Genomic DNA, 26201 nt, shown 5'->3' with positions numbered 1-26201 from the left:
ATGTTGTCATGACATTCAGCTGATACATGACGGATCTTTATTCGTTCCACAGTTTTACTGCAATTTTTTCATGTGTCTTACTCGAATTTCATGATCTTTTATTCTGCAGGTCCAGTTGAAAAATAGCGATTTGGGGTCAACAGTGGATGAGACAGAGAGGCTCATCAAACGCCATGAAGCCTTTGAAAAACTTCTTAGCACTCAGGAAGACAAAGTTGGTGCAATACCTTTTTATTCATTCACATTTATTACTATAATTCACTTAGAACTTGGTGACTAACTAATCTTGTGCATTTAATTAGTAACATCTGGCTGCTAATTACTCTCTTAATGATTGTGGAATAGGAAGGGTGCACTTGCCACCTGTTTTCTGAATGTTGGTTAACTTTTTTGTGTAATCCGTTGTGTTTTTGTTGTTGTTGTTGTTGTTTTATTGTTATTGTGAGGTTATTTGTTTCTTTATACATGTTGGTGAGGATCACACGATTGTTAATTAGGCCCTGATAAATAAAAATAGAGAATTGAAGGAGGGTACACTTTCTTTTTCCCATGACTGTATTAGATGAAGGGTGTTTTTGTTTGTGGTACAGAAATGCAAGGGTGATGTTCTCTACTGCATACGCTGTAGTAGCATGAATTCATTGCAAGGGTTGATTCAGAACCTAGGATGGGAATGATAACAATCTGAGCTGTAATATTTTGAGTTTGTCACTGCAACTACCATAACATACTTGACGATTATCAGCATTAATTAACATTAAGCATTATTAATGATGTTGCCATTGTGACTCAGCAGATGTTCTTTCAGACTTAACCAATTGCAGTATGTCATAATATATCAATATAGCGAGATATTATACTTTTAGAAATAAGGATCTTCCTGTTTGCAGATGGTTGCGCTTCAGGAATCAGCGGACCGTTTGAGCAAAGGCGGGGTAATGAGAGAAAAAAGCGACTACAAAAAAACAGTGAACTCTCTCAGAGCACGGAGGGAACGAATCAGAGATCTGTCCATGAAACGCAGGGAAGAACTTGAGCTCTCTATGCTTCTTTGCACCTTCACCCGGGATGCCTCTGAGGTATCGCAGTCTTCGCCACAAGCTACCAGAGCAATAGGGAGTAATGTTCTGTATGTTCTGTAATAGTTCAATTCATCTGTTATGAATTGTAATTCAGGCTGAGGAATGGGTGTCGGAGCGCATGCAGAAGATGCAGGAGGATTCCAAAATGGACCTGAGCAACCTTCAAGCCAAAATGAAGCTACTGCAGAAGCATCAGGTGTTTGAGGCAGAGATTCTGGCTCATGGAAAAATAATTGACTCTGTCCAGCAGGTGAGGCCTTTTGCATGGTGCTTCAAGATGGCTTGTATATTGTGGTATGTGATTGCATGAGAATGTGCTAATGACAGATCCCTAGCTTTTACACTATTTTCATATGCTTGATTCTATCAATTCATTCAGACAGGAGAAGAGCTGGTCTCTCTTCGTCATCCAAAGTCCAAGGAGGTGAAACAAAGCGTCTCTGCTCTGATCTCGCACTGGGAGGCTCTGAAAGAAGCCATCTCCGCCCGGGGGAGAGTTCTAGAAGGCCACCGTGACTTTCTTGAGTTCCTTCAGAAAGTGGAGCAGGTAGAAGTTTGGATCAGACAGAAGGTAAGAAAAACAAGCTTTAGACTCATGTTTGAGGACCTTAAATTCCAAGGTTTCTCAGGCAAAATGTTAACTAATAAGACTGCTCTCTAACTTTACTTCCTCTCCAGGAGGTCATGATTAATGTTGGGGATCTTGGGGAGGATTATGAACATTGCCAACAACTACTAAAGAAACTAAGTGAGTTCAGAAGCTCCAGCCCTGGGGTAAGTCACAGAATGTAGCGTTTCGCATTTAAAAAATATGAGAAATTAGATGCTCCATTATTATGATATGATATTATATTATATTATATTATATTATATTATATTAGTGCTGGTATTAGGAGAAGAGGAGGGAGTAACCAAAACACAGTGCAACATTTTTTTTTTATCCAGAGACGTAAATTATTATTATTATTATTAGTGGTAGTAGTAGTAGTAGTAGTAGTAGTAGTAGTAGTAGTTGCAGTAAAATTTAAGATTTATTCATCACATTTGTAGCAGGTACAAAAGTGCAGTGAAATGAGATGCAGCTATTCCAAAGAGTATAGGAGTAAGGGAGAGTACAGACAAAACAAGAGCAGAGGAGCTGAAGGGAGTTTGTGGTCAGGAGATTAGGGTTCTGATGGTTTGGGGAAAGAAGCTCCTCCTTAGTCTCTCAGCCCTGGCCATGTGATTGTGGAGACTCTTTCCAGACCGCAGTGATCAGTACAGTCTGTTGTCTGATGTAAACGTTCCTCAGCTGATGTAAACGTTGAAGGCACTGTCTCACCTTCCGTAATGTAGTTGAAGTGTGCAAAGTCCCTGACTGGTTCTCGCTGAGTTACTGCTCATTCTCTCCACCGGGGTCTGCAAGCAGTTTCTAGGTTTTGTTGATGTTTTGGAACAGTTTGCTGGCCAGGCACCATTGTGAAGCTGTCAACTTTCACCACCTGCAGCTGAGCAGTTAAAAAGTCCAGAAGACAGCGGCAGAGTGATGAGTACAGGCCCAGCACCCTGAGCATACCAAACAGCCTGAGGCGGACTATAGTGTTAAAGGCTGAACTAATCAGTGAACAGCAGTCTCACATAGTTCCCCTTGCCCATGTCGAGATGAGATAGGGTGGTGTGTGGGACATGGGAGATGCCATTGTCTGTGGATCTATTTAATCCGTAAACGAACTGGAGTGGGCCTATCGTGCTGAACAGAGATGTGCAGATGAGGTCTTTCATAAATATCTCAAAGCACTTCATCACTACAGAAGTCAGGGCCACTGTACAGTAATCAACCGAGATGCTAATATTAGTAGTGCTAGCATCAGAATAGTCCCTGCCACACACACTCGCCGGGTGTTAGTAGTAGCAGTAGTAGTAATAGGAGGAGCTCTTGAGCGTTGTAATTGGTCATTTGGAAGTGTCTCTATGGGCTTCTAATTGACATTTTTCCATATTTGTTGAGCTGAAGCTAATAAAACGGTTCATTATAAAGTTAATCACTCTTTGCCAGGATGTGACTGTTGATGATGCTCACATCAAGACCATCAACAACCTGGCAGCTCGACTTGAGAGACAGAATTGTGATGAGATGGTCACTGTGAAGAAGCGCAGACAGCAACTTAATGAGAGGTCAGTTAGCATGCATTTTCATAATATTAACTAGTTCCCTCTAACTTCCATTCAACATTAGAAGCTTTTACAAGTCCAAGCAAATATTCATTAGCATACCCACATTTGTGCTGTGCTCACTGCTCGTGCACATGACAGATGGAGTAATTTCCACGGAAACCTGAGCAGCTATAAGAGGAAGTTAAAAGAAGCATTGGAGGTCCACTCGCTGATCCGTGATCTTGAGGAGGTCAGAGACAGGGCAAGTGAAAAGGTAAGGTTTTCTTTTTTCTTTTTTTTTTGGTCAAGATTATTTTCGTTAGATCATTACCATGATTTTGTCAATTATCTTTGGACCATATTCCAGTGCCACTGACATTTCTGTCATAGTGTCGAACAAAGCAAAGTCTGTATTTATAGAATGCACCTCTACTCTCCTGCACACCTCTTATTTGCCATCCTTCACCATATTCAATTCCATATACCATATTCCATATATTAACATATTCACCAATGACATGAGGTTAAACATTTATTTAAAAAAAATATATATTTTAATGACAATCATGTCAACAATGATGAAACTTGAGAAGTATTGCAAACAGGACACTCACCACCCTAACCGCCCACCCCCCCAAGTGATATCGTAGTGATTCCTGTGCATGCAATTTTCAAAATCCGTCAGTGAACAAAATACCTTTTCTAAACCAACTACAACTTGCCATAGAATAGATAAAGCTGATAAGACACATGCACCTATCAAACACCATCCTTCGTCTTGTACAAAACAAATCCTAGCATTTACGTTCCTTTCTGTGGGCCTGCAGATGCTGTTACTGCAAGGTCAGGGCTATGGAGAGGATGTAGAGAGTGTAGAGAACCTTATACGCAGGCATGAAGAGATGGAACGAGAGGTTCGAGTTATCCAAGACAGAAGCACTGTGAGTATTCCTTAGAGCTTTAGTACACGCAAGATGATCGATGTCTTATCAATCGTATTGCTCTGTTTTACAAGACATGAAGACACTCTGTCTTATTATTATACTTGCATTGCACCCCAGTTATTCATTTCACCAAGAATATGTTTCTTGGTCTTTTTAAAAAAAAAAAAAAAATTAAATCAGCTCCTGGAGAAAGAGACCAAAGGTCAATTAAGGACTCATCGTGACCTTTCTGACAAACTAAGTAAGAAGCAGCAAGAAATAAACAGCACTCTGATGAAACTGGACAAGGAAATGAAACTAAGGTGAGCTGAGACATTATACCATTTAGGACACTGCTTTAGTGTAACAAAATGCATTGGGTTCATTTTAATGTCATTATAGGAAAGAACGTTTGCAGGAGGCACACCAGCTCCAGCTGTTTAAAGCTAACCAGCGTCTGTTGCTGGACTGGACACTGAAGCAGACTGTAGAAATGGGAAAGAAGGGCTTGCCAAAGAGTAAAGCTGAAGCAGAAAGTCTTATAGTGGAGCACCAGGATTGGAAAGTAAAGGCTCCCAAACTTAATTATACACTGAATGATGAGGAATATATTTATAAGTTAAAAAAAATTTTTTTGTTTTGAACACACCAATGATCTATTACATACATTGATAGACATGGTAGAAAGTGATAAGCAGAAATCCTACAAACTGAAAGCAGATTTTTATTCATATGAAAAATTGCTTTTATGACTGAAGGCAGAGATAGATGCACGTGGTGACCGCATTGATTCAGTGAAGAATTTTGGACAGAACCTAGTGACGTCTGGCCATAGTGAAATCGCAGAGATCAAAAAAGCCCTAAGCAAACTCCAAGATGCTAAAGTAAGGCTCATTCAAGCATGGGAAGAAAGGAAGACAACATTGGACCAAGCTCTGGAGCTTCAGGTATTATAAACAATGCATTGCAGTACATTTGCTAATGCCATATGCTTATACCGGTAAAGTAATCAACATGATATGTTGATTGATTGGGTGTAGGTATTCCTTGATAATTTGGAGCAAAGTGAGAGCTTGTTGAGCAACATAGAAGCTTTTCTGGCCAATGAAGATGTTGGGGTAAGTGACCTATTAGCGTGATTAAAAAAAATATTATAGCGCTTATACTTTTCAAATTGTATTTGAAAAGCGAAATTTGCGAATTTGCAACTAGTCCGATGTGAACATTGAAACTAATTGAAGACACTACTTTCTAGGATTCAGAAAACTATTCATTGTTAGTTTTTATACACTCATCATTGTAGAGCTCCTTGTCAGAAGTGGAGGCTCTGCAGAGGAAGCATGCTTTGTTTGAGAACTCTCTAGAAGCTCAGCTACAACAGGTTGAAGAGGTGGAGAGATATGCTCAACAGCTGACACAGAGAAAACATTATGACTCAGACAACATCACAAAGAAGAACAAAGCAATTCAGCTGAGGTGAGCTGTAACCCTTTTTTCTATATAAAAACACTTCTAAATTAATGGTTCAGTATGGCCATAAGGTTTTTTTTTTTTTTTTCCAGAAAAGAGAGATTGTTGGAGATGAGTAAAGCCCGGCAAAAGGATTTGGAGGAATCAGTCCAGCTACAAAAATTTTTAGAAGATAGTTATGAGGTATGCCAATGCAAAAAAGAAACAAGTGTTTTCCCTGCTTGAAGCCATCATAATTACTTTCCTTTTCCGTATTTCTGTATTTAATGCATAATTATTATCTAATACATTTTTCGCTTGAAATCCTTTGAAGTCCTTCTTATTCTTATTAATGTGCATATATCCTAACTCTTCTTCTATCATTAAGGTGTGCTCATGGTTGAACGAGAAGAAATCAGTGGCCCAGGATGAGAGCTGGAGAGAGCCCATTAATTTGCAGGCCAAGATACTGAAACACCAGAGCTTTGAGGCTGAGATCCTCGCCAACCGCAACTGTATAGAAGCCCTAACGAAGGTAAAAGCAAATCAGAACATTAGATTATTATTATTTTTTTAACTTAAAACTGTAAAGCAAACTGCAGAATACTAAAATACCCTCAGAATCAGTATCATGAATATCAAGAATATCATGGAGATTATGTTTAAATTCCAGGAAGGTGAGAAGATGCTAGCTGCTGGTCATCCAGCCAAGGACAAAATAAAACCCAGAATAACTGATCTCAGTGAAGGCTGGGAGCAGCTCTTAATCAACAGCAAGGAGAAGAAATCACGTTTACAGGAAGCATATCAGGTATATAACAAGAATTGCGTAGATTAGTTTACATTGTGGTAGCCTGTGTCCTTATCAGGAAAAAAAGATGGATGGCTGCAGCATTTCAACTATCTGCTACTCAAAAGGAATTATGTACTACAGATATGAATTGAATATTATTTCCTCACATAAATGAATTCTTAAGAGCATCATACAGGGAGTAATGGGGCAGTCTAAAATGCAAATTGGGTATATAAGTGCTGCATGTGCCAAATAAATGAAGGTTAGTCATATAAGCCTGAATATTACTACAAAATATTTCTTGTTCTTTGTTTTATTATAAAGGGATACTTAAGGTTCGAGGCCCCTCATTAGTTTAAAATGTAATGCTATACATACAATATATGGCGAAAAGTTTGTGGATACCTGACCATGACAGCCATATGTGCCTTTTGAACCCCCCATTCCGATAGATTTTGGAACATGGCTATGGCAGCCACCAGAGCAGTAGTGGTCAGGCACTGATGTCGGATGAGTAGGCCTGGGGCACAGTCAGTGTTCCAGTTCATCCCAAAGGTGCTCAGTGGGGTTGAGGTCAGGGCTCTGTGCAGGCAACTAGAGTGTTCATGGACCTCACTTTGTACACAGGAGCACTGTCATGCAGTGGAACATGATTGTGCTAAGACTCTGCGTCCAGTGAAGGGAAATTTTAACTATTCCAACTTTGTGGCAATAGTTTCCCTAGGGGATTGCACACATATGGTTTGAAGGTCATGTGTCCACATACTTTTGGGCATATAGTGTACGTAACATACAGTGTATCACTATCACTATCACTTCTCTGCCTCATTCCTTATCCTGCAGGCACTGCAGTTCCTACGCTCCTTGGATGATGTTGAAGAACGGCTAGATTCAGTTGAAGCTGAGCTGAGTCAGACAGACTGTGGGGAGGACCTGGCCTCAGTCAGCAGACTACTAAAGGATCTACAAGGCTTGGAGGACGTGGTGGATGGACATCGGGAAAAAGTCCAGAATCTGGTGGACACAGCCAAAAATCTCAGCTATCAAGGCAATTTTCAGGCTAGGGAGATTCAGCAACAAGTTTGGCATATGGCCAACAGGTACCTTATGGTTAGGTCTGCTGATAGTGAAAATTGAAATATAAAGAACAACACAGAAATATAAATTGCTTGCTTCTACCTTTTTTCCTCAGGTATAATGGTCTGGCTGAGCCACTCCAGTCTCGTAGAGATACTCTGGAATCATGGCAGATACTGTTCCAGTTCTACCGGGACATCGAAGATGAAATGGTATGGATTCAGGACAAGTTACAGGCAACAGCTTCAAAGGACTACGGTACTTCGCTCGAAAGCACACAAGCAGTGGTCAAAAAGTACCAGGTCAGTGTTTAACTGTGTTACAGCTCACAGTTATTGTGGTAAAGGTTTTAGATATATTCAACATATATGAAACTCAAATTTTCATCACAAGAAATTCATTATTAATAGATCCCTTAGACATACTTTCATGGGAAAAAGAAAGTACACCCTTCTTCACTTCTGTGTTTTTATTGATCAGGGCCTAAATAACAATTTTGTGGTCCTCACCAACATCTATAAACAAACAGTTAACCTCAGGTGACCACAAAAAAACACAGATTTCTATATGTAGTCATCTTTTTCCAAAATGTAAACCAACATTCAGAAACCTGATGGGAAAAATGAAGTACACCGTTCCTACTTCCACAGCCATGACACAAGTAATTAGCAGCCAGGTGTTACTAATGAAATGCACAAGATTAGTTATATATCATGAAGTATGACTACTGCTATAAAAAACAGAACTTTTGGCAGTTTGGTGTTCTGGAGCATTCCAGGTGTGTGTCTATTGGATTGAAAATTGGACTGGATTGAAAATATTTCAAAACTGATCCAATCTAATAACTATAATAATAATAATAAAATTGTCTTTATTGTTTAACTTTTTGACCTTTTGTTAAAAAAATCACAAAAATAATCTGCTCTCATGGATGTCAAACAATTGCAAACAAAACACAGGTTTATCAAAAAATATCTTTATTAAATATAGGTGTGCAACAATTATTGGCACCCTTTTATTCAATACTTTGTGCTACCTCCCTTTGCCAAGATAACAGCTCTGAGTCTTCTCCTATAATGCCTGATGAGGTTGGAGAATAAATGGCAAGGGATCTGAGACCATTCCTCCATACAGAATCTCTCCAGCTCCTTCAAATTTTGAGGTCCATGCTGGTGGACTCTCCTCTTCAGTTCACCCCACAGGTTTTCTATGGGTTTCAAGTCAGGGAACTGGGATGGCTATGGCAGGTCCTTGATTTTATGGTCAGTAAACCATTTTTGCGTTGAGTTTGATGTATGTTTTGGATCATTGTCCTGCTGGAAGATCCAATCACAGCCCATTTTTTAGCTTTCTGGCAGAGGCATTCAGGTTTCATTTAATATCTGTTGATGTTTGATAGTCCATGATGCCACGTATCCTAACAAAATGTTCAGGTCCTCTGGCAGAAAAACAGCCCCAAAACATTGAAGAGTCCCCACCATATTTAACCATGGGCATGAGGTACTTTTCCATATGGCTAGCTCTCTGTGTGTGCCAAAACCACCTCTGGTGTTTATTGCCAAAAATATTTTGGTTTCATCTGACCATAGAAGCTGATCCCATTTGAAGTTGCAGTAGTGTCTGGCAAACTGAAGACGCTTGAGTTTGTTTTTGGATGAGAGTAGAAGCTTATTTCTTGAAAACCTTCCAAACAACTTGTGGTGATGAATAAAAACACTTCTTAATTATTGCCCTGATAGTGGAAATTGACATTTTCAATGCTTGTGCTATTTTCTTACAGCCACTTCCCATTTTGTGAACTTCAACAAACTTTTGCTGCACATCACAGCTATATTCCTTGGTCTAAACCATTCTTATGAATAACTAAGGGAATTTGGCCTGTGTGTTACCTCATATTTATACCCCTGTGAAACAGGAAGTCATGGTTGAACAGTTTCCTGTTCCTAGTCACCCAGGTATACTAAAAAAATTTTAAATATCAATGGAAATATACTTCAAATATATTTTTCTCATATGCATTCATAGGAGTGCCAATAATTGCTACACACCTATATTTAACAAAGATATTTTTTGATAAACCTTTGTTGTGTTTGCAGTTGTTTGATATCCACGAGAGCAGAATATTTTTGTGAATTTTTTTTAACAAAAACAATAAAGACAATTTTTCACAACCTTCTTTGCTCATATTTACCAAGGGTGTCAATTTTAGCAGAGGGCACTGTATATCCCTAATAATTCAAAAGTGCAATTAATGAAAACTAATTCACATAATGTTTAAAATGCTCTAAAAATATCTTGTATAAACTTGCATCAGTGCATATGGCTGTCTTCGGTGTGCCTGTTTCAAACAGAAGACACTGTGATATAAAACACACGTGTATTTACTAGTGTGGAATGCTGTACTCTTCAGGTGATGATGCAGGAAATCGCAGGTCGTACCCCTCTGGTGCAGGCAGTACTTGAGGCAGGACAGAACTTGGTAAGAGGGAAGCACTTTGCCTCACAAGAGATCGGTGCAAGAGTGGCTGAACTAAAGGAGCTCTTTGACAATTTGAGGAAAGAATCTGAGAATAAAGGCCGCTTGCTGAAAGAAGCCCTGAAAATCCAGACCTTCCTCTCAGAGGTGTGAGATGAATTTGTCCAGTTTTTATTAGTAATACAGTAAGATTTACTCAGACTCTGGCAACCATAATGTATTTGTTTGGATATAACTATTCGTTTAAAGAAGAACTAACAAAAGGACCTAGCATAATAATAGGAAAGAAAGAATATATGATTTCATTTGCAAAATGATAATCCATAATACTATAATAATTAGTGATGAATAATGACCATTTCACCAATGCCACTTTGCATTGCCAAGTCTTAAAATGTAATGGTGGATTGCTAAGTTGAACAATTACAAAATCATTGCTAGGGAATTCCTTTAGATATGAATAGACTTTTTTAAAAGGTTTATGTAAGGTTGTCTTAGACACCTTGTGTTTTTCTACAGGTCTCTGAGATTGAGCTGTGGATGGAGGAGTTGAAGCCAGTGCTAGAGTCCAGAGACTATGGGAAAAGTGAGGAGTCCACAGAGGCACTCCTCAGGAAGTTAGATGCAGTGGACCTGGAGTTAGTCAACCACCATGACAAAGTCAAGTCCCTGCAGGAGAATGGAGCTGAAATGGAGAAATGTGGCCACCCCAACAGGTACAGACATTAAAGCAAATTTAGAGCAGTCTTAATAAATCTCGGTGTGCGGGTATGCATCAATTAGGTTAAACTGATTGCCATGTTATTTTCAAGATATATCAACAAACACCACAGCACTGAACATACAGTGAGGGAAATAAGTATTGAATGCTTAAAAAAAATTTTCAGTAAATATAGTTCCAGTGAGGCTATTCACCAGATTTTAGTATTAACTCAAGAAATCCACACATATAAAGGAATCCAAACATTAAAGTCCATAAATAAATGTATGTGTAATAAAGCAGAATGACAAAGAAAAAAAGTATTGAAGACGCGAACTGAAATTTATTTCATAATAAAGTGGAGAAGCCTTTGTATGTAATGACAGCATCAAGACACTTGCTGTATGAAGACATTAATGGGCCGCAGTATCCAGGTGTGATTTTGGCCCATTCTTCTAAACATATTGTCTTTATAACTTGTTCAATTGGATTCAAGTCAGGTGATCGACTGGGCCATTCTAACACCTTGATTTTTTTTCCTCTGAAACCAATTGAGAGTTTCCTTTGCTGTATGATTTGGATCGTTGTCCTGCTGGAAGGTCCACCCATGTCTCATCTTCATCATCCTGCTGGATGGCAACAGATTCTTCTCAAGAATCTTCCAGTAAAGGGCTCCATTCATCATTCCTTCAATTATATGAAGTCTGCCGATTACCATGCGATGAAAAACAGCCCCACGCCATGACGCTTCCACCTAAAAACTTCTCTTGTAGTATGACAGCCAGAAAGTAAAATTTTGCTCTCGTCTGATTATACTACAATCTCCCGGTATTGTATAGGCTTGTACAAATGCGTTGTAGCAAACTTTAAACGAGCGTCGACATGTCTTTTCTTTATTAAAGGGGCGGCTGTGGCTCAGGTGGTATAGCCGGTTGTCCACTAATCGTAGGGTTGGTGGTTTGATTCCCGGCCCACATGACTCCGCATGCCGAAGTGTCCTTGGGCAAGACACTGAACCCCAAGTTGCTCCCGATGGCAAGTTAGCACCTTGGATGGCAGCTCTGCTACCATTGGTGTGTGAGTGTGAGTGTGTGTGTGTGAATGGGTGAATGAGACACTGTGTAAAGCGCTTTGGAACCACTAAGGTTAAAAAAGCGCTATATAAGTGCAGACCATTATTAATGGGGTCTTGCGGGGTGAGCGTGCATAGAGGCCATGGCAGTGGAGTGCATTGCCTATTGTTTTCTCTGTGATGATGGCATCTGCTGCATCCAAGTGTTCCTGGAGCTCTTTCTGGGTGGTCCTTGGCTCTTGGGCTACTCTTCTGACTATTCTTCTGACTGCCTGGTCAGAAATCTTGTGAGGAGCTCCTGTGCATGGCCGGTTGATGACGGAGTGATGTTGCTTCCACTTGCGGATAATGGCCCCAGTGGTGCTTACTAGAGGATTCAGAAATTTTTAAATGTCTGTATTCAATTACATCAATGTTTTGCAACAATAAGGTTCCAAAGGTCTTGGGAGAGATCTTTGCTTTTACCCATCATGAAATGTTTCTTGTGTTACACCTTGGTTAAGAAAAACCTTTTTATAGACCATCAATTTACTAACCCAGCTGATATTATTCTGCACAGATAGGGGGTATAATTACTCACGGACTTCGGCTGGTTCCTTGCCTTACCTTGCTTTGGAGAACTGCTTTTTCTTAGAGTGTTCAATACTTTTTTCCTGTGTCATTCCACTTTATTACACACAACTTTATTTATGGACTTTAATATTGTGAATTCTTTATTAATTAATTATTTGCTAATAATGATGTCTGGTGAAAATGTGAATAACCAACCTCATTGGAAATATATTTACTGAAAAAAATGTTGATGCATTCAATACTTATTTCCCCTACTGGAGAGCATTGTTTGGAGCTGTATTTCATTGCACAGCAAAGACTAAAAAAGAAAGAAAGGTTAAATATCACCTTTAAATGGTTTCACACAACATAACACATTTGTTAAATCTCACAGCTGCAACACCAAATACCCTCCGTTGTATATCCCCCTGATAGCAGTAACCTGAACTGAGTGAATTCACATTTAAAACACTAAATATGTTTAATTGCAGCCATTTGGTGAGCAAGAGTGTCATAAACATGGAAAAGCAGTATGAAACTCTGCTGCAGCTGTCTTCAGACTATCGTGCAGCACTGGAAGAACAGTACAATCTCTATGTGTTTGAGAGAGAGAGCAGAGACCTCAAAAGCTGGCTCATCTCTCGCAAGACCCTCGCAGAGTCCGATGATTTTGGCCAAGATCTTGAAGATGTTGAGGTACTTTTGCATCTGATTATAATTTATAAAATATCATGACAGTGGTCACCAATGGATCGAGTTTATAAAGACCATACTTGGCCAAACTCGTAAGTGTCTCAGAACTAAAACCTGCTGAGTAATGATTTTCTGAAATTATTTATTTTTGCCAGACCCTGCAGAAAAAGTTTGAGGATTTCACAGGTGAAGTCAACACTCTGGGTCAGAACAAACTGACTACAGTTCGAAAGCTGAAAGAGCAAGTGAAATCGTCAGAAGCCCAGCAGAGAGAGAAGGCGCTACTAAATTTATGGGAGGAGTTACAAAAGTCTATGAAAACTCGAGCGGAGGTAACTATATAATGCATTTGTGAAAAGTCAGAAATTTGCATCGAAGTCGGTCATATAAAGCTTAGCCTTTCTCATTTTCAATGAGTTTCTAACAATGGGCCTCATTTAGCAAACAAGTCAAGTGTAAAAGTTTTTATAGGCAACACCCAACAAAAAATTCCCACAAGATTTCCAAAAGTTTTGGTAACATTATTTTCTTCATACACATGTGCCATTGTCACATAATGGAGGCACAGACAGAAGAAAGTGCAGGTATGGCAGATGAATAAAATAACAAGTCCAAGGGATCAGGCAGAAATCAAAGTACATAGGCAGGCAAGGGTCAATCAGGCAAACAGTCCAAACTAGGCAAGGCAAAGAGACAAGGTCATGAACAAAGTCAAAACCAGAATAAACAAATCCAATATCAAGGCTTGGCAACTGAGCGTATCCTTCACAATACCTGTGTGTGTGAGAGTCTCTTAAGTAGCGTGATGAGATTGTCAGTGTGATTGGGAACAGGTGTCTTAAAGTAGAACTCTGGAGAGGGTGACTGTGTTCGTGGGAGTGTATGGGAAGTGTAGTTGTCTTCGGACATGTTTGTAGCTCGTGGAGTATTCTGGGAAATGGAGTCGCTGGCTTGTGATGACATGACAGTCATGGCACAGCTGATTTGCATTTAGTGATGCCTACAAAACTCCATAAAAGGAAAAGCTCACAGAAGCTGAAAGCACAGATTGAGGACAAAAAACGGCAAAAGAAAAGAATTTCTCAGAAGCAGAAGTGGACATTATTTTGACTCACATCTACACAGATAAAAAATATTATTTAGCAAAATAACAGCTAGAATATGAAGAGAAATTACAGAAAATATGAATTAGATGTGAATTAGGCACAGCAAGTGGCTGCGATGGCATCCCAGGCCAGGTGCTCAGGGCATGCGCAGAGCAGTTAGCTGCAGTCTTCACAAACTTTTCCAACCTGTCCCTAACCCAGGCAGTGGTCCCACCACCTTCAAGACACTGATTATTGTGCCAGTACACATGAAACATGCCACTGTCACGACACTCACCCCCCGTAATCGCCAAGTATTTTGAGAATATTACAAATAAACTTTGTTCATATCAAGCTTGATAAATAAGGCCTGTTGTTAAAATGTACAAGGTTGGTTCTTAAAATGAATTGTTTACTACAGAATTTACAATCAGCCCGTGAGGTTCACCAGTTTGACCATGACTTGGACGAGCTGAAGAGCTGGATAAGTGAGAAGGAAATTACGTTGGACTCAGAGGACAGGGGAAATGACCTGTTCAGTGTTCAAGCTCTTATTCGACAGCATGAAGGTCTTGAGGTACTGGCCAGCCACTAGTGTTGTCACCTACGAAAAACTGAAAACACTGTATCAGGTTCTACGTCTGTGAAATCTTGATGTAGACACATAATGCAATTTCCTTTCTCTAGAGGGATCTGGTGGTAATAGAAGAGGATATGCGGCGCAGAAAAGAAGAGGGTAGGGCTCTGGTTAGACGGTGTCCCCAGGTGAGGGAAAGTCTGTCCGAGAGGATGCAGGAGGTGGAGGAAAACTGGGATAGCCTCCTGGAGAAAGCCAGCCAGTGCAAACACAGACTACAACAGGTTGTGGCTGTCCAGAGATATCTTACTGACTGGAGGGAGCTCATGTAAGTCATTGTTCTTTCATTTCTTTCTAAATGGTCACGGCACAATATGACTTTGGACCTGTCAAATACTCTTGACACCTCCACAGGGCATGGCTAAGGGAGTCACTGTCTCTGGTGACAGGAGAGGGACTCAGAGGTGAGGTCAAAGACTTGGCACAGCTCATCAAACGGCATGAGGAGTATCGTACCCAGATTGAGCAGCAACTTGACAAATCAGAAATGGTGAAAAATGAAGGGAGACTTCTAATACAGGAAGGAAACTTCATGAATGAAGAGGTGTGGTTAAAAATATAACAAAAATTACACAAAGCACTTTTGCATTGATACTTCAGGCAGAATGGCCAGAACCCAATTAACATCTGTTTTACAAAATACAGCACATCAGAAAAGTGTTACAAAGCTAATTAACTGGACCTTTGATCTATATGCATGCATGTGTATATTTGTTTTATTGCTTTAAAAAATATGTATATAGTTGGAGGAGCGTCTAGCTGAGCTCCAGGATCTGGAAGTCCAGGTCCTGCAGGGCTGGGCTGAGAGAAGAGATCTGTATCAGGAGGAACTGGAGCTGCAGCAGTTGCAGAGAGAGCTGGAGCAAGCTGAACATTGGCTGAACACATATGAGAATGTGCTCACCGCCCAAGACTATGGGGTAAGGATGTGTATACAGACATTGCGCAAGACAAATTCCTTTGTTTGTAAGGGATCACATTGCTGGACAATCTTGTTGCTGATTATGTAAAGGTTAAATCTAATTATTAAGCTGTTCGATTGCTTTGTCTTTCAGGACACTGTTTCAGATGTTCTAGAGCTAATGAAAAAACAGGAGGATCTGGAAGCAATGATACAAGCTCAGAGTGACCGATTTAACACCTTACATAAGAGGAAAACTCAGGTAAAAGGACCAAAAAGCAACAAAACTTGATTAGATGTGCTGCATTATGATTTAAATTTTGCTGTGTCAAGATGTGTAGAATCACTCAGTTCATTCTTTCATCTTCATTTTCCACTTGATCTTGATCAGAGTCGCTGTAGATCCAGATGCTATCCTAGGAAAACTGGGCGTGAGGTGGGAATACACCCTTGATAGGACTCCGGTCTATTGCAAAGCTCCATACATACACACCACCACATACTCATTCACATGTAGCACCAATTGAGAGTAGCCAATCAACATACCATTACCTACTTTTTGGGATGTGGGAAGAACCGGGAGAGCCCACATGGACACAGGAAGAACATGCAAAACTCGTAGCCTAACAGCACACCTCCTAGCATCCATTGTGCTACTGTTCCAAGAATGATTCCTTAGTTAAGGGTGAAATGTCCTATACTAGATGGTTTTGAGTATACACTAAAGCCAAGATATGAGACATATCCCAATACAGGCTTTAGTTGATATTGACACAAATAAAATATTTCATTTTAATGCATTTATTTTGTAGTGACACAAATTGGACCACAATATCAGCACATTGCATTGTAAGAAAGGTAGGTCAGGAGATATAATACACGGTGTAATTTTCCCCTTATTAAAAACATGTTATTTAAATCTTTTCATAACTGTGTCATAACTGTACAGTACTTCATGGCAACATTATTAATATTTGTGTCATGACCGCTCATACTGCTGTCTGGCATCCACCTGAAATGCATGAGTGTGTCACACTGAAAACTTAAATTTTACAGATGGGAAAAACAATAGTGATTTTTATTTTGTATATTTCCTCATCCCTCCAAAATTCATTTTTGGTTATGCCACTGCCAGTACAACACAGAATGGGCTTCTGAATGATTGTTAGACATGAGTGTGACTTACATCAAGTGCAGCACACAGGCGTTGGTTTTAACCCACATTCAGACCACAGTCAAGCCAGTTATGGTGAAATCTGGGGTGCACATATATGGCGATTCACGGTAACTACCCTTCAGAAGGCTGTTCTCCATATGTGCAGTGAATTCTGGATAGTGTGAAAATGGTGAGCAGTAGTGTTGTATGGGCCAATTCGGTATTCGTTTTTTTTCCAAGTTCACGTGGGTTGAATGAAATGAGTGAATGAATGAATGAAACGAGGCTGTGGGCCCTTGTGTTTGATGCATGTGCCATAATGCTTCCTTCTGATTAGATTAACTTTTTGTTCTATTAAGTAAGCATGCTTCGAATCAGGTGGGTTCCCACTCATAAACTTTATGCTCTGTATACTACTACCACTGGTGCTGCCGCCTAGTCTGTAAGAAGAGGTAGAGCTTATAATTATGCTTACAATGTTAAATGGGAATATCAAAATACATTATATACAAGCAAAATTAGTCTCACCAGTATTGTGTCCAGTGAGACTCTTTTTAGTGCCACCCAGGGTATAGCCATAGCCTGTGTAATGGGAGAAGATGCTTCTTGTGCTGTATTCATGTGTACTTATGCAATCACCTTTTACCCAATCGCTAATCTGTCTTCAGACAGACAGCTGATTGAAAAAGAAGACATTTAAGCTTATTTATTTATTTATTTAACCCTGTCTGGCTGTAGAATATTATATGTGGGTAGCCTATTGTGGGTGGTTGGATGGATTTAAGGAGAACACTTGAGCACTGAAAATAAGGCTGTGTGAGACTAATAAAAACATTACTCTTTGCAAGTAGCAGAATATCTGCTTATTCTTTTACACATTTATTAAACATACATTTACACAGGCAATCTGACATGTGTAATGTCTTTTACAGTACCTGTTTCTCTAGTAGTGGGTATCACACCATTTTGGGGTAGACACTGTGACTGGTGTTGGTGGTGAAACTTATATATGCGTATTTCATATATAAGATGCCCTATACATGTGGTCATGCCCTGATCTGGCATCAAATGATTTTAGTGTTCTGAGTTTCCATGGTGGCACAAACATGACCCTTGTTTATTCTGCATAACCACACTTTCGGCAATAGTGGATTTCATTCATTCTTGAGCATGTCACTAGGGTATTGGTCACTGCCATGCTCTGACTTCATGAAGTCCCGTGCTGGAGATTTCCAGCGTGTCAGTATACTAAAGACTTGTTCAGGTACTACCAACAAGTCCAGAGTGTTTCTACCAGGCTCCGGCAAAGCCATTTGAACTAACCAACTTATAATCTCTGTTATCAAACCTAGTGATCTTCCACACTCCTCGGCTAGGTCTCTGATTGCTTGGAGTATTGTATGTTGTATTTCTGTACCCATTGCACATGCCGTTATGGTAGTTATATAATTAAAGACCAGGAGCAACTGTTCCACCATGTTAGAAATACAACCCACTTGTATTCAACATCTCTATTATATTCAGGTTGCATGCAGCACAGATTTATGTGCAGACCCCCATCAGCCTGTACCAGTAGTGAGGCCACTTGTGTTTATACAGAGGCATCGAGTAACATTAGGCACTAAGTAGCATAGTGCTTACTTGTCCTGGTCCAGAGAGCTGAGCAGGCAAGCACTCTGCCTGTTTCTGATCTGTTTCTGTACATTTTTTTTTAATACAGGGTTCAGCAATCATGTCTTGCAATGGTAATAAATAGTTACCAGTATGCACGTAGCATCCATGCATGAATCACTATTAGCATTAAGACTAATATTGACTGCAGCTGCCATAAGTCACCTTTCTTTGTGTGTTGAGAGGGTCTATCATTGTTTCACACTCATTAACTTTATTTAAACTGTATCACCATCTATTCACGCTCTTTGTGAAGTTTCACATTAATATGCACTTGATTTGCCATGAATATTGCGACTTCTTTCTTTTTTATTAAATTATCAATATTTTTTATTTGTACTGTGCATCATGCATCTCCATGCTGCTTTGTACACTAGATAAAACTATACAATAATTTTACAGTTTAGTTGTATCTAAGATGAAAATTGTCTACAACCACAAGTACTTTTAATAAAGATTACTGAGAGTTCATTTCTCTCACAAATTCTATTAAATTTATAACAAAGTCTGATTTTTCAGAAAGAGCAGAGGCAGCAAGAGACTTATGGAGAAGATAGTGGTTCCAAGAAGAAGCCTTTCCGAGTGACTTCCCTAAAGAGAAACCCGTCTGATCACCCTGTCTCAGTTTCTCAGCCTTCTGTAGCCAAACAAATTCTAAGAAGAAAGAGTAGCGGGAAGAAAGATGGTACAAAACTGACCTCAGCACCGCTGAGGAGAAACAGCAGTGGCAAGGGTGACAGTTCTTCTCCAGTCCCTCGAGTGGCATCTATGCTCAAGAGGACCGTCAGCAACAGTAGTGATACCATGACCTCCAATACTCCCTCTGTCAACTCTGTCCCTGACTCTTCTCAATCACAAAACACATCCCATTCAAGCCTTGTTTACAAATCCCATCTACTTCCCAGCACAAATTCTGACCACTCATCCATGCTAGAAAATGAAGTAAATATCTCAGGAAACATAAATCTATCCCACAAATCCTCCTCTGTTGACACCCCGAGAGAAGTGAGGCTGTCAAGTCCAAATGAAGTGATTGATGAGCATCCTAAATCTATATTTCTTGAATCAAATGAAGAGATTGAGGAACCTCCTACATACATAGTTCTTGAATCAAATGGAGAGATAGAGGAACCTCCTAAGTCCACACTTCTTGAATCAAATGAAGAAATCAAGGAACCTCCTACATCCATACCTCTTAACCCTCCTATAGCCAGTCCAAGAAAACTTGCAGCAATCAATAATGCTTCACCAGTGAGGGACCTTCCTCCATCTTTCTCCACCTTTCAACCACCTTCACCTCCACAATCTCATCCACCTTCACCACCCACACTGAGGAAATCCACTGAGGAGGCTAAGAATTTAACTGAGGAACCTCCTGAATCATCCCCTCTAGATTACAAGGTATGCTTCCTTAAATTACACTACCTTTGTTTATTTGTAATGTGTATTCTCTGTAAAATTGATTTGTGCTGTTTAGGTCGGAGCAGGCCTGGTCAAGATGGAGGGACCACTGGATATTAAACTGAAACAAGGGGGATTTAAAGTAAGCTGTCCAGCTGATATAAAATGCAGATTTTGCTTACAAACCAATTTGGATATCTTAAGGACTTTGCTATATAGAGTCTGACAGTTATATCAGGTGATTTTATTAACTGAATATTGGTTGTGTGTTGATTTGGATCAGGGTATGGATCACTGGGAAACCATCTATGCACTACTGGAAGAAGAGACACTGAATTTGTTTAATGACCGAAATGCTGCTGGAGAGGTATGAATACACAAGTAAAGACACATACAGGGCATATATGAAAAACAAAGTGTCAGTCCTAGCTGTCCCTCAACAAAATTCTATTAGACCTACATGATATACGATATGAACATACATGATAGCGAACATGGAAACACAATGCCATTCATTAACTAACTATGAGCCAGCAAACCTCCTTTTTTAGCCACCATACCCCTGCAATTGTAGTCTATTTATCTTGCTAGTTATCATATAGCTAATTTTGATATGCTTTACAGAACTGCACACGATGGCCACCTATCACTATGTCTGGAGCAATTTGTAAAGATAACCCCTACTACAGGAGAAAGGACTACACCTTCAAACTTATGTGCGTAACCCACTCTTCTAATGGGTTCTGATAGATCGTATACATAAGCTGACAGACAGATACTGAGGTACAGATGAGAGTTTCAGGTTTTGAAATGTGTTCTCTGAGCAGAAAATGAGACTGGTCATCAGACGTGGTTAAAAAAAATACTCAAATTCTTTATTCAAGTAAAAGTTCAATCACTCATCTAAATAAATACTCTGGTAAAGGTTGAAGTAATACTGGTACAAATTTCTTGTCTCAAAAAACAAACAAACAAAAAAGTATATTTAACTCTTACAAAAGTAAATTAAAAGAATAATTGTAAGAAATACAAGAAAGATTTATAAAAGAAAAACACACCTGCCTCAAATCACACACTGACTTTACATTTAAGGAGCATGAAAAACATTACCTAAGACTAAGTAACTATACCTTTATTCCTACTGTGTTATAATAACTATAATAACTCTGATTATCTAAAAAACTAGTTTAATGCTATTACCGGGACTCATCTTTGTCAAACTAGTTGCTACCTATTATACAAAAGGTACCTGAATACATACAAAGTTTATGTAGCAATAGATATACTGGTACATGACTGGTACATGACAGTCTTATTCTTGTGTGTCACATCCATTCATGTTTAGATTTGTTAGGCATTTAGGTACTAACAAGTCACCTTGCGACTTTTAGTGTAGTGATGTGGGTTTTGAAAACATAGCAAGTAGAAAAAAGAGATTTTTTTTCTTTTGAAATGTAGTAAGTAAAGTCTAAGGTGTTAGGTGAAAGAAAAACTTGAGTAGAGATACTTTAAAACAGATGCAAATACAGTAAAAAAAAAGTAATTGTACTTTGTTACTTCCCACCTCTGCTGGTCACCTCACAGACTGATCGTGATCATTTTTACTCTGAAATCACATTTCAGTAACTAAAACTGATTTTTTGAGGATGAGATACTGCTCTCACACAAGTATGTTCTTAGATTCATAGTTTTATCTCATAAAACAATTATAACTGGGAATAAGGGAAAACTAATAGTGTATTGCTGAACTGACAAAAAAAAAAGTATAACTGTTATGTTCATTTTGGTTAAAGACTGAATGATGGCAGTCATTACCTGTTTGCTGCACCCTCTCAAGAGGAACAGCAGAAGTGGGTGGAGGAGCTGCAGAATTGCACCGGTCAGAAAGGCTTCTCAGAGAATATTGGGTAACCAAACAAATATGGAAGTATCAAATTCAGTATGGGTAATATACAGTATGTACTATATATGTAGTTCTTTACCACTGCTATTAAATATGTTTTTTTCTTGTATTATTTCAGGATAAAAACTGAAGAAAAGGTAGAGATGGCAAAGCAGCAGGACTCAAAATTATTGGATGAACCTCATACACAACTCTCCAACGTTGAGCTGGAAAAAAGTGAGGAACTCAAGGCAGCCTGTAAGACTTTATAAGCATTTATCTGTGCCTGTGTGTTCTAATCAGATGTTCTGAACCAACTACAGATTCCACAGAGAGTTTCGAGAAGGAAAGGGAACCACCCCCCAAGCCCCCACACACGTACTACAGCAAACATCGATACCCAGATGGAGGAGAGGGCAAAGACTCAGGTGGGCTCAAAAATGGATCTTCAAAATTCAAGCTTTCTTTCTCCTACTGTGACTGAGACTTGGATTGTCCAAGTCCAAGACTTTGACTTGTCTTCTGATTGACCCCCAAAAAGTGCATATTTGAATGTTTTTCTTTGAGTCTTATTTTTTTCTTATCTCGGTGACATCAGAATTTCCAGACTGGTCAACTGGAGTGTATCGGCACCCAATTAAATGTGGCCAGTGCCTAATGAAAAAAGTTCCCTCCTCTGGTTTCTTCCTACTTCCCAAAAAACATGCATGTAGGAGTGGTGTGTGTGTGCATGGTGCCATGTGATGGACTGGCATATCATACAGGGTGTATGGTTCTGGTGATCGTTGAAGATGAATGCATGAATATACACTATATGGCCAAAAGCATGTGGAGACCTGAACATCACACCCATATGGTCTTCCCAAACCTGTTGCCATAAAATTGGAAGCACACAATTGTATATGATGTCTTTGTTTGCTGTAGCGTTACAATTTTCCTTCACTGGAACTAAGTGGCCCAAACATGTTCCAGCATGACAATGCCCCTGTGCACAAGACATAGTTTGCCATGGTTGTAGTGGAAGAACTCAACTGGCTATGCAGAGAGCACTGACTTCAACCCCACTGAAAACATTTGGGATGAATAGGAATGCCTGCTGTGCCTCTGGTCAACTTACAACTTGTTCACCAGTGTCTCACCTCACTAATGCACTTGTGGCTGAATGGGCACAAATCCCTATAGCCACACTCCAGAATCTAGTGGAAAGCCTTCCCAGAAAAGTGGAGGTTATAATAACAGCAAAGGGGGGAGGAAATCTGGAAAGGGATGTTCAGAAAGCACACATGAGTGGTATGGTCAGGTGTACACAAACGTCCTGCCATATCTGTCCAGGATTTCACAATTTTGTGATCACAGAAATGAATACAAAAACAAGCAAACTCCACAATATTCGGAGGAGCTTGCAGTTTTCCAAAATTACTGCAGATTTTCGCCAGATTTGGCCCAAGATGTGTAATGTGAAGTCATCACAAGGCACATTCAGCCAAAGCCCTCTTTGATTCATGTGCATCCAACATCAGTACAGCTAAAAGGTCTCATTTACCAACAAACATCACTGTGAAAAACTGTTTAATTTCACTAATTCAATTAGTTTTCTGCAAAAAAAAAAAGCACAAAAAACTCCGCAAGTCGCATTGCAAATTTCTTTAAAAAAGCCACAGCAAAAGCAAGCATATTTGGCCGCAACAATCACAAAAAAACTCTGCAAAATCCTGTAAGGACTGAGTAATATACTGTAAACAGTTATAACACACAACTATCTTGTGCCTAAATCCATTGTTATTTTATGTTAGGTGGCCTGTCTGTTGATACCCCACAAGTTAGTGGACCATAATAGTACCACCACTGACCAGATGTTATGTGGGTGGTGGATAATTCTCAGCACAGAGGATAGTGTCAGTGTCACCAAATATAGACTACATACACTCAGGTGTTTTGCAGGTATATTTGTTCTGCTTTTGTCAGCAGTCACATCAACAATAAATACTAGGCAACCAGTTCCATTGGCAGCAATACATGCCCACGCCATGAGATGAAGTGGTATGCTTCAGATCATGAGCAGTTCCTTCCCTTCTCCTTACTCCCATCATTTGGGTACAAGCTGATCTTTGTCCCATCTGTCCATAAGATGTTGTTCTAGAATGCATGGGCTTTTGAGGCTTACCAGTGGTTTATATCTTGTGGTAAACCCTCTGTATTTACTATGGTGAAGGCTTCTCGTGATTGTTGACTTTGACACAGATGTGTTTGCATCCTGGAGATTGTTCTTGATCTGGCCAACTGTTGTGAAGCAGTTTTTCCTGTACCAGGGGAAAAAAATTCTCTCACCTACCACAGATTTTATCTATGGTTTTTGGGGCTTTTTGGTGTCCATGAGCTGACCAGGGCATTCTTTCTTGTTAATAATTTACCAAATGGTTGATTTGGCCTATATGTTGGCCTATATATTATGTTGCGTACATAAAGATCAATTGAATAAATTTTATACTGTATTTAGATCAGAAGAATTATGTGGAATAACCTATACTGTGCAAAAAGACTAAGAAGAAAAAAAGATTGCCCATTATATCATCAGATATCATATTATAAATTGTAGACAAATAGAGTTTATAAGTACCAAATGTCCCAGGTCCCGCTCCTGAAGTCCACTACGCCAACATATAGGCTTGTTGTAGGCTTGTTGTGGCTAAAATGCCTTCTGATCAATAAAGATACAAATAAAAAAAGCATTTTGAATGAATTTTCCTTTATTTTAAAAAGTACATTCATTGGATTCATTTACACAGTTCTAATGCATGTTGTATTTCTTCAATTTGTCAATTTGACAAAGTACAAAATATGTGACAATGCTATTAGGTTCCATAAGACAACATTTTTGAAATTTTAACTGAACAGAAACACAAAAAGCAACAACTAAACAACTGAACACCAACAAAGGTTGTACTAGATGCTGGGGTTCTATTCCCCAAGCATCAGTCAGTAAAACTGTGAATAATGCAATCTTACATGTCGGAAAATGGCTAACTTGCATTAGTGTGCCAGATTATACAAATAATTGTGAAAACAAAGGTGCAAGCAGCAACAAATAACTAATGGAGAGAGATGAATCGTAGTGGTGTAATGTATATAATGTTTCAGCTGAATAAAGACTGGAAGCATCACTATACTTTGGATCAACTGAGTCTTTCAAAATCTTCCTCAGCAAAACATTGTATGAAACGTCACACACAAATCTGAACTAGGAAACTGGAATAGAGTTCAAGTTGTATTGACGAGTGCTGTTTTCTTTGTTTACTTTCAGTGACTTTGAAAGGTCTGAGGAAGAACCAGCCCCCCTCCTTCTCCCCACCTGTTCCCCCACAAAACCAGCAGGAGAGCGGAGGCAAAGAAAAGTCTAAAAACAAGAATGTCTTCAAAAAATTATTTAAAATATAATTTATACTGCTTGGTAGAAATCGTCTTTGCCCATCAAAATCCTCTTTCCCCACTGGCTCAAGGTAGAGATGTTTCAGTGATTGCTAGGTCTTGTAACAGGATATGTAATGGGAACAACTTAACAGCTATAAAGAATCACACTAGTCTGAATTATTTGCATTTTCTTTTACTGTCATTTTATTTCTAGATACATTCTGCACCTTGATCATTAATTAAAGCTTACTACAAATTTAATTCCACATAAATGGATTTCACATCATTGTTATACTATACACTACTTAGCGTACACTGAAATCAGTGCTGTGTTTTTCCCATTTAATGTTAATGAAAGAACAAACCTATGGAAGCCAGTTGTTGATGTTCATTTTATTGAGTAATGTAGTCTTGAGCCTTACTTTTTCATTTGTTTTTTTTTTGTTTTGTTTTTTTTAATCTTCAGTTAATCTCTTAAAAACAAAAGCCTTATTATTGTGCACATTCCATATGCACTCTACAATCACATAAGCCTAAATAAAGACCACGATTTGGAGGCATGTAGTACTGTGAATATATTACCTTTTTAACACCTTTCCTAGTGAGTACGCTATTTATACTAGTTAACAGCAGCTACCCCTTTCGTGACAAAACTCACTTTTATTGCTCCTCAATAGCCATACATATTTGTTAAACCATTGGCCATATATCAAAAACATGTTGCGCTTTGTTATTGGATGAGATTAACAAATACACCATTGCCTACTGCACAGATACCCAACCCTGTTTCTTGAGTACCCCCTGTTTCTTGAGTAACCCCTGTCACTACACGTTTTGGTGTTTTCCCTGTTCCCAAAACACCTGATTTAACTAATCAGCTAATGAACAGCATTCTCTGAGTTTGTGTGAAAAGGTGTGTTCGAGCATGGAACAGTTTCACAACCCAATTTCACAACAAGGGTCTCAGACTGTTAAAATTGGCGACAGGTGGCAGCACTGAGACACAAAACACGCACCACTAATTTCCACACTCCTCGGAATGAACTGCAGTTGATGCAGAGAGTATAAAGACATTATCATATCTGTGTATTAATTTGAATTCATTTGACT

At 39.2% G+C, this 26201-nt stretch overlaps 1 protein-coding gene across 3 annotated transcripts in view; it reads left to right on the top strand.

Moving 5' to 3' along the window:
• sptbn5 (spectrin, beta, non-erythrocytic 5) overlaps positions 1 to 25851 on the top strand; it is a 55595-nt gene extending 29744 nt beyond the window's left edge. For 2 of the 3 annotated variants that reach the window (XM_053633388.1, XM_053633387.1), the window contains exons 37-71: positions 110 to 214; positions 891 to 1079; positions 1177 to 1332; positions 1462 to 1653; positions 1761 to 1856; positions 3118 to 3236; positions 3375 to 3489; positions 4043 to 4156; positions 4340 to 4461; positions 4541 to 4703; positions 4897 to 5085; positions 5179 to 5256; positions 5442 to 5614; positions 5701 to 5791; positions 5976 to 6122; positions 6261 to 6398; positions 7224 to 7480; positions 7573 to 7759; positions 9868 to 10080; positions 10453 to 10649; positions 12749 to 12953; positions 13106 to 13282; positions 14457 to 14612; positions 14723 to 14940; positions 15027 to 15216; positions 15416 to 15592; positions 15728 to 15835; positions 18920 to 19801; positions 19878 to 19943; positions 20085 to 20168; positions 20426 to 20517; positions 21595 to 21708; positions 21823 to 21920; positions 22007 to 22111; positions 24985 to 25851. In XM_053633388.1, the coding sequence (XP_053489363.1) occupies positions 110 to 214; positions 891 to 1079; positions 1177 to 1332; positions 1462 to 1653; positions 1761 to 1856; positions 3118 to 3236; positions 3375 to 3489; positions 4043 to 4156; positions 4340 to 4461; positions 4541 to 4703; positions 4897 to 5085; positions 5179 to 5256; positions 5442 to 5614; positions 5701 to 5791; positions 5976 to 6122; positions 6261 to 6398; positions 7224 to 7480; positions 7573 to 7759; positions 9868 to 10080; positions 10453 to 10649; positions 12749 to 12953; positions 13106 to 13282; positions 14457 to 14612; positions 14723 to 14940; positions 15027 to 15216; positions 15416 to 15592; positions 15728 to 15835; positions 18920 to 19801; positions 19878 to 19943; positions 20085 to 20168; positions 20426 to 20517; positions 21595 to 21708; positions 21823 to 21920; positions 22007 to 22111; positions 24985 to 25118 (5847 nt within the window). In that variant the 3' untranslated portion in view covers positions 25119 to 25851. Of the gene's footprint in view, positions 1 to 109; positions 215 to 890; positions 1080 to 1176; positions 1333 to 1461; positions 1654 to 1760; positions 1857 to 3117; positions 3237 to 3374; positions 3490 to 4042; positions 4157 to 4339; positions 4462 to 4540; positions 4704 to 4896; positions 5086 to 5178; positions 5257 to 5441; positions 5615 to 5700; positions 5792 to 5975; positions 6123 to 6260; positions 6399 to 7223; positions 7481 to 7572; positions 7760 to 9867; positions 10081 to 10452; positions 10650 to 12748; positions 12954 to 13105; positions 13283 to 14456; positions 14613 to 14722; positions 14941 to 15026; positions 15217 to 15415; positions 15593 to 15727; positions 15836 to 16385; positions 18192 to 18919; positions 19802 to 19877; positions 19944 to 20084; positions 20169 to 20425; positions 20518 to 21594; positions 21709 to 21822; positions 21921 to 22006; positions 22112 to 24984 lie in introns of those variants that run through there. The other variant, XM_053633389.1, reaches the window with a different exon arrangement.
• The last annotated feature ends 350 nt before the right edge of the window (positions 25852 to 26201 follow it).

This window comes from Ictalurus furcatus, chromosome 9 (genome assembly GCF_023375685.1).
Source record: "Ictalurus furcatus strain D&B chromosome 9, Billie_1.0, whole genome shotgun sequence".
In the NCBI taxonomy this organism is placed as follows: Eukaryota; Metazoa; Chordata; class Actinopteri; order Siluriformes; family Ictaluridae; genus Ictalurus; species Ictalurus furcatus.
This window is presented reverse-complemented; position numbering and strand designations above follow the sequence as displayed.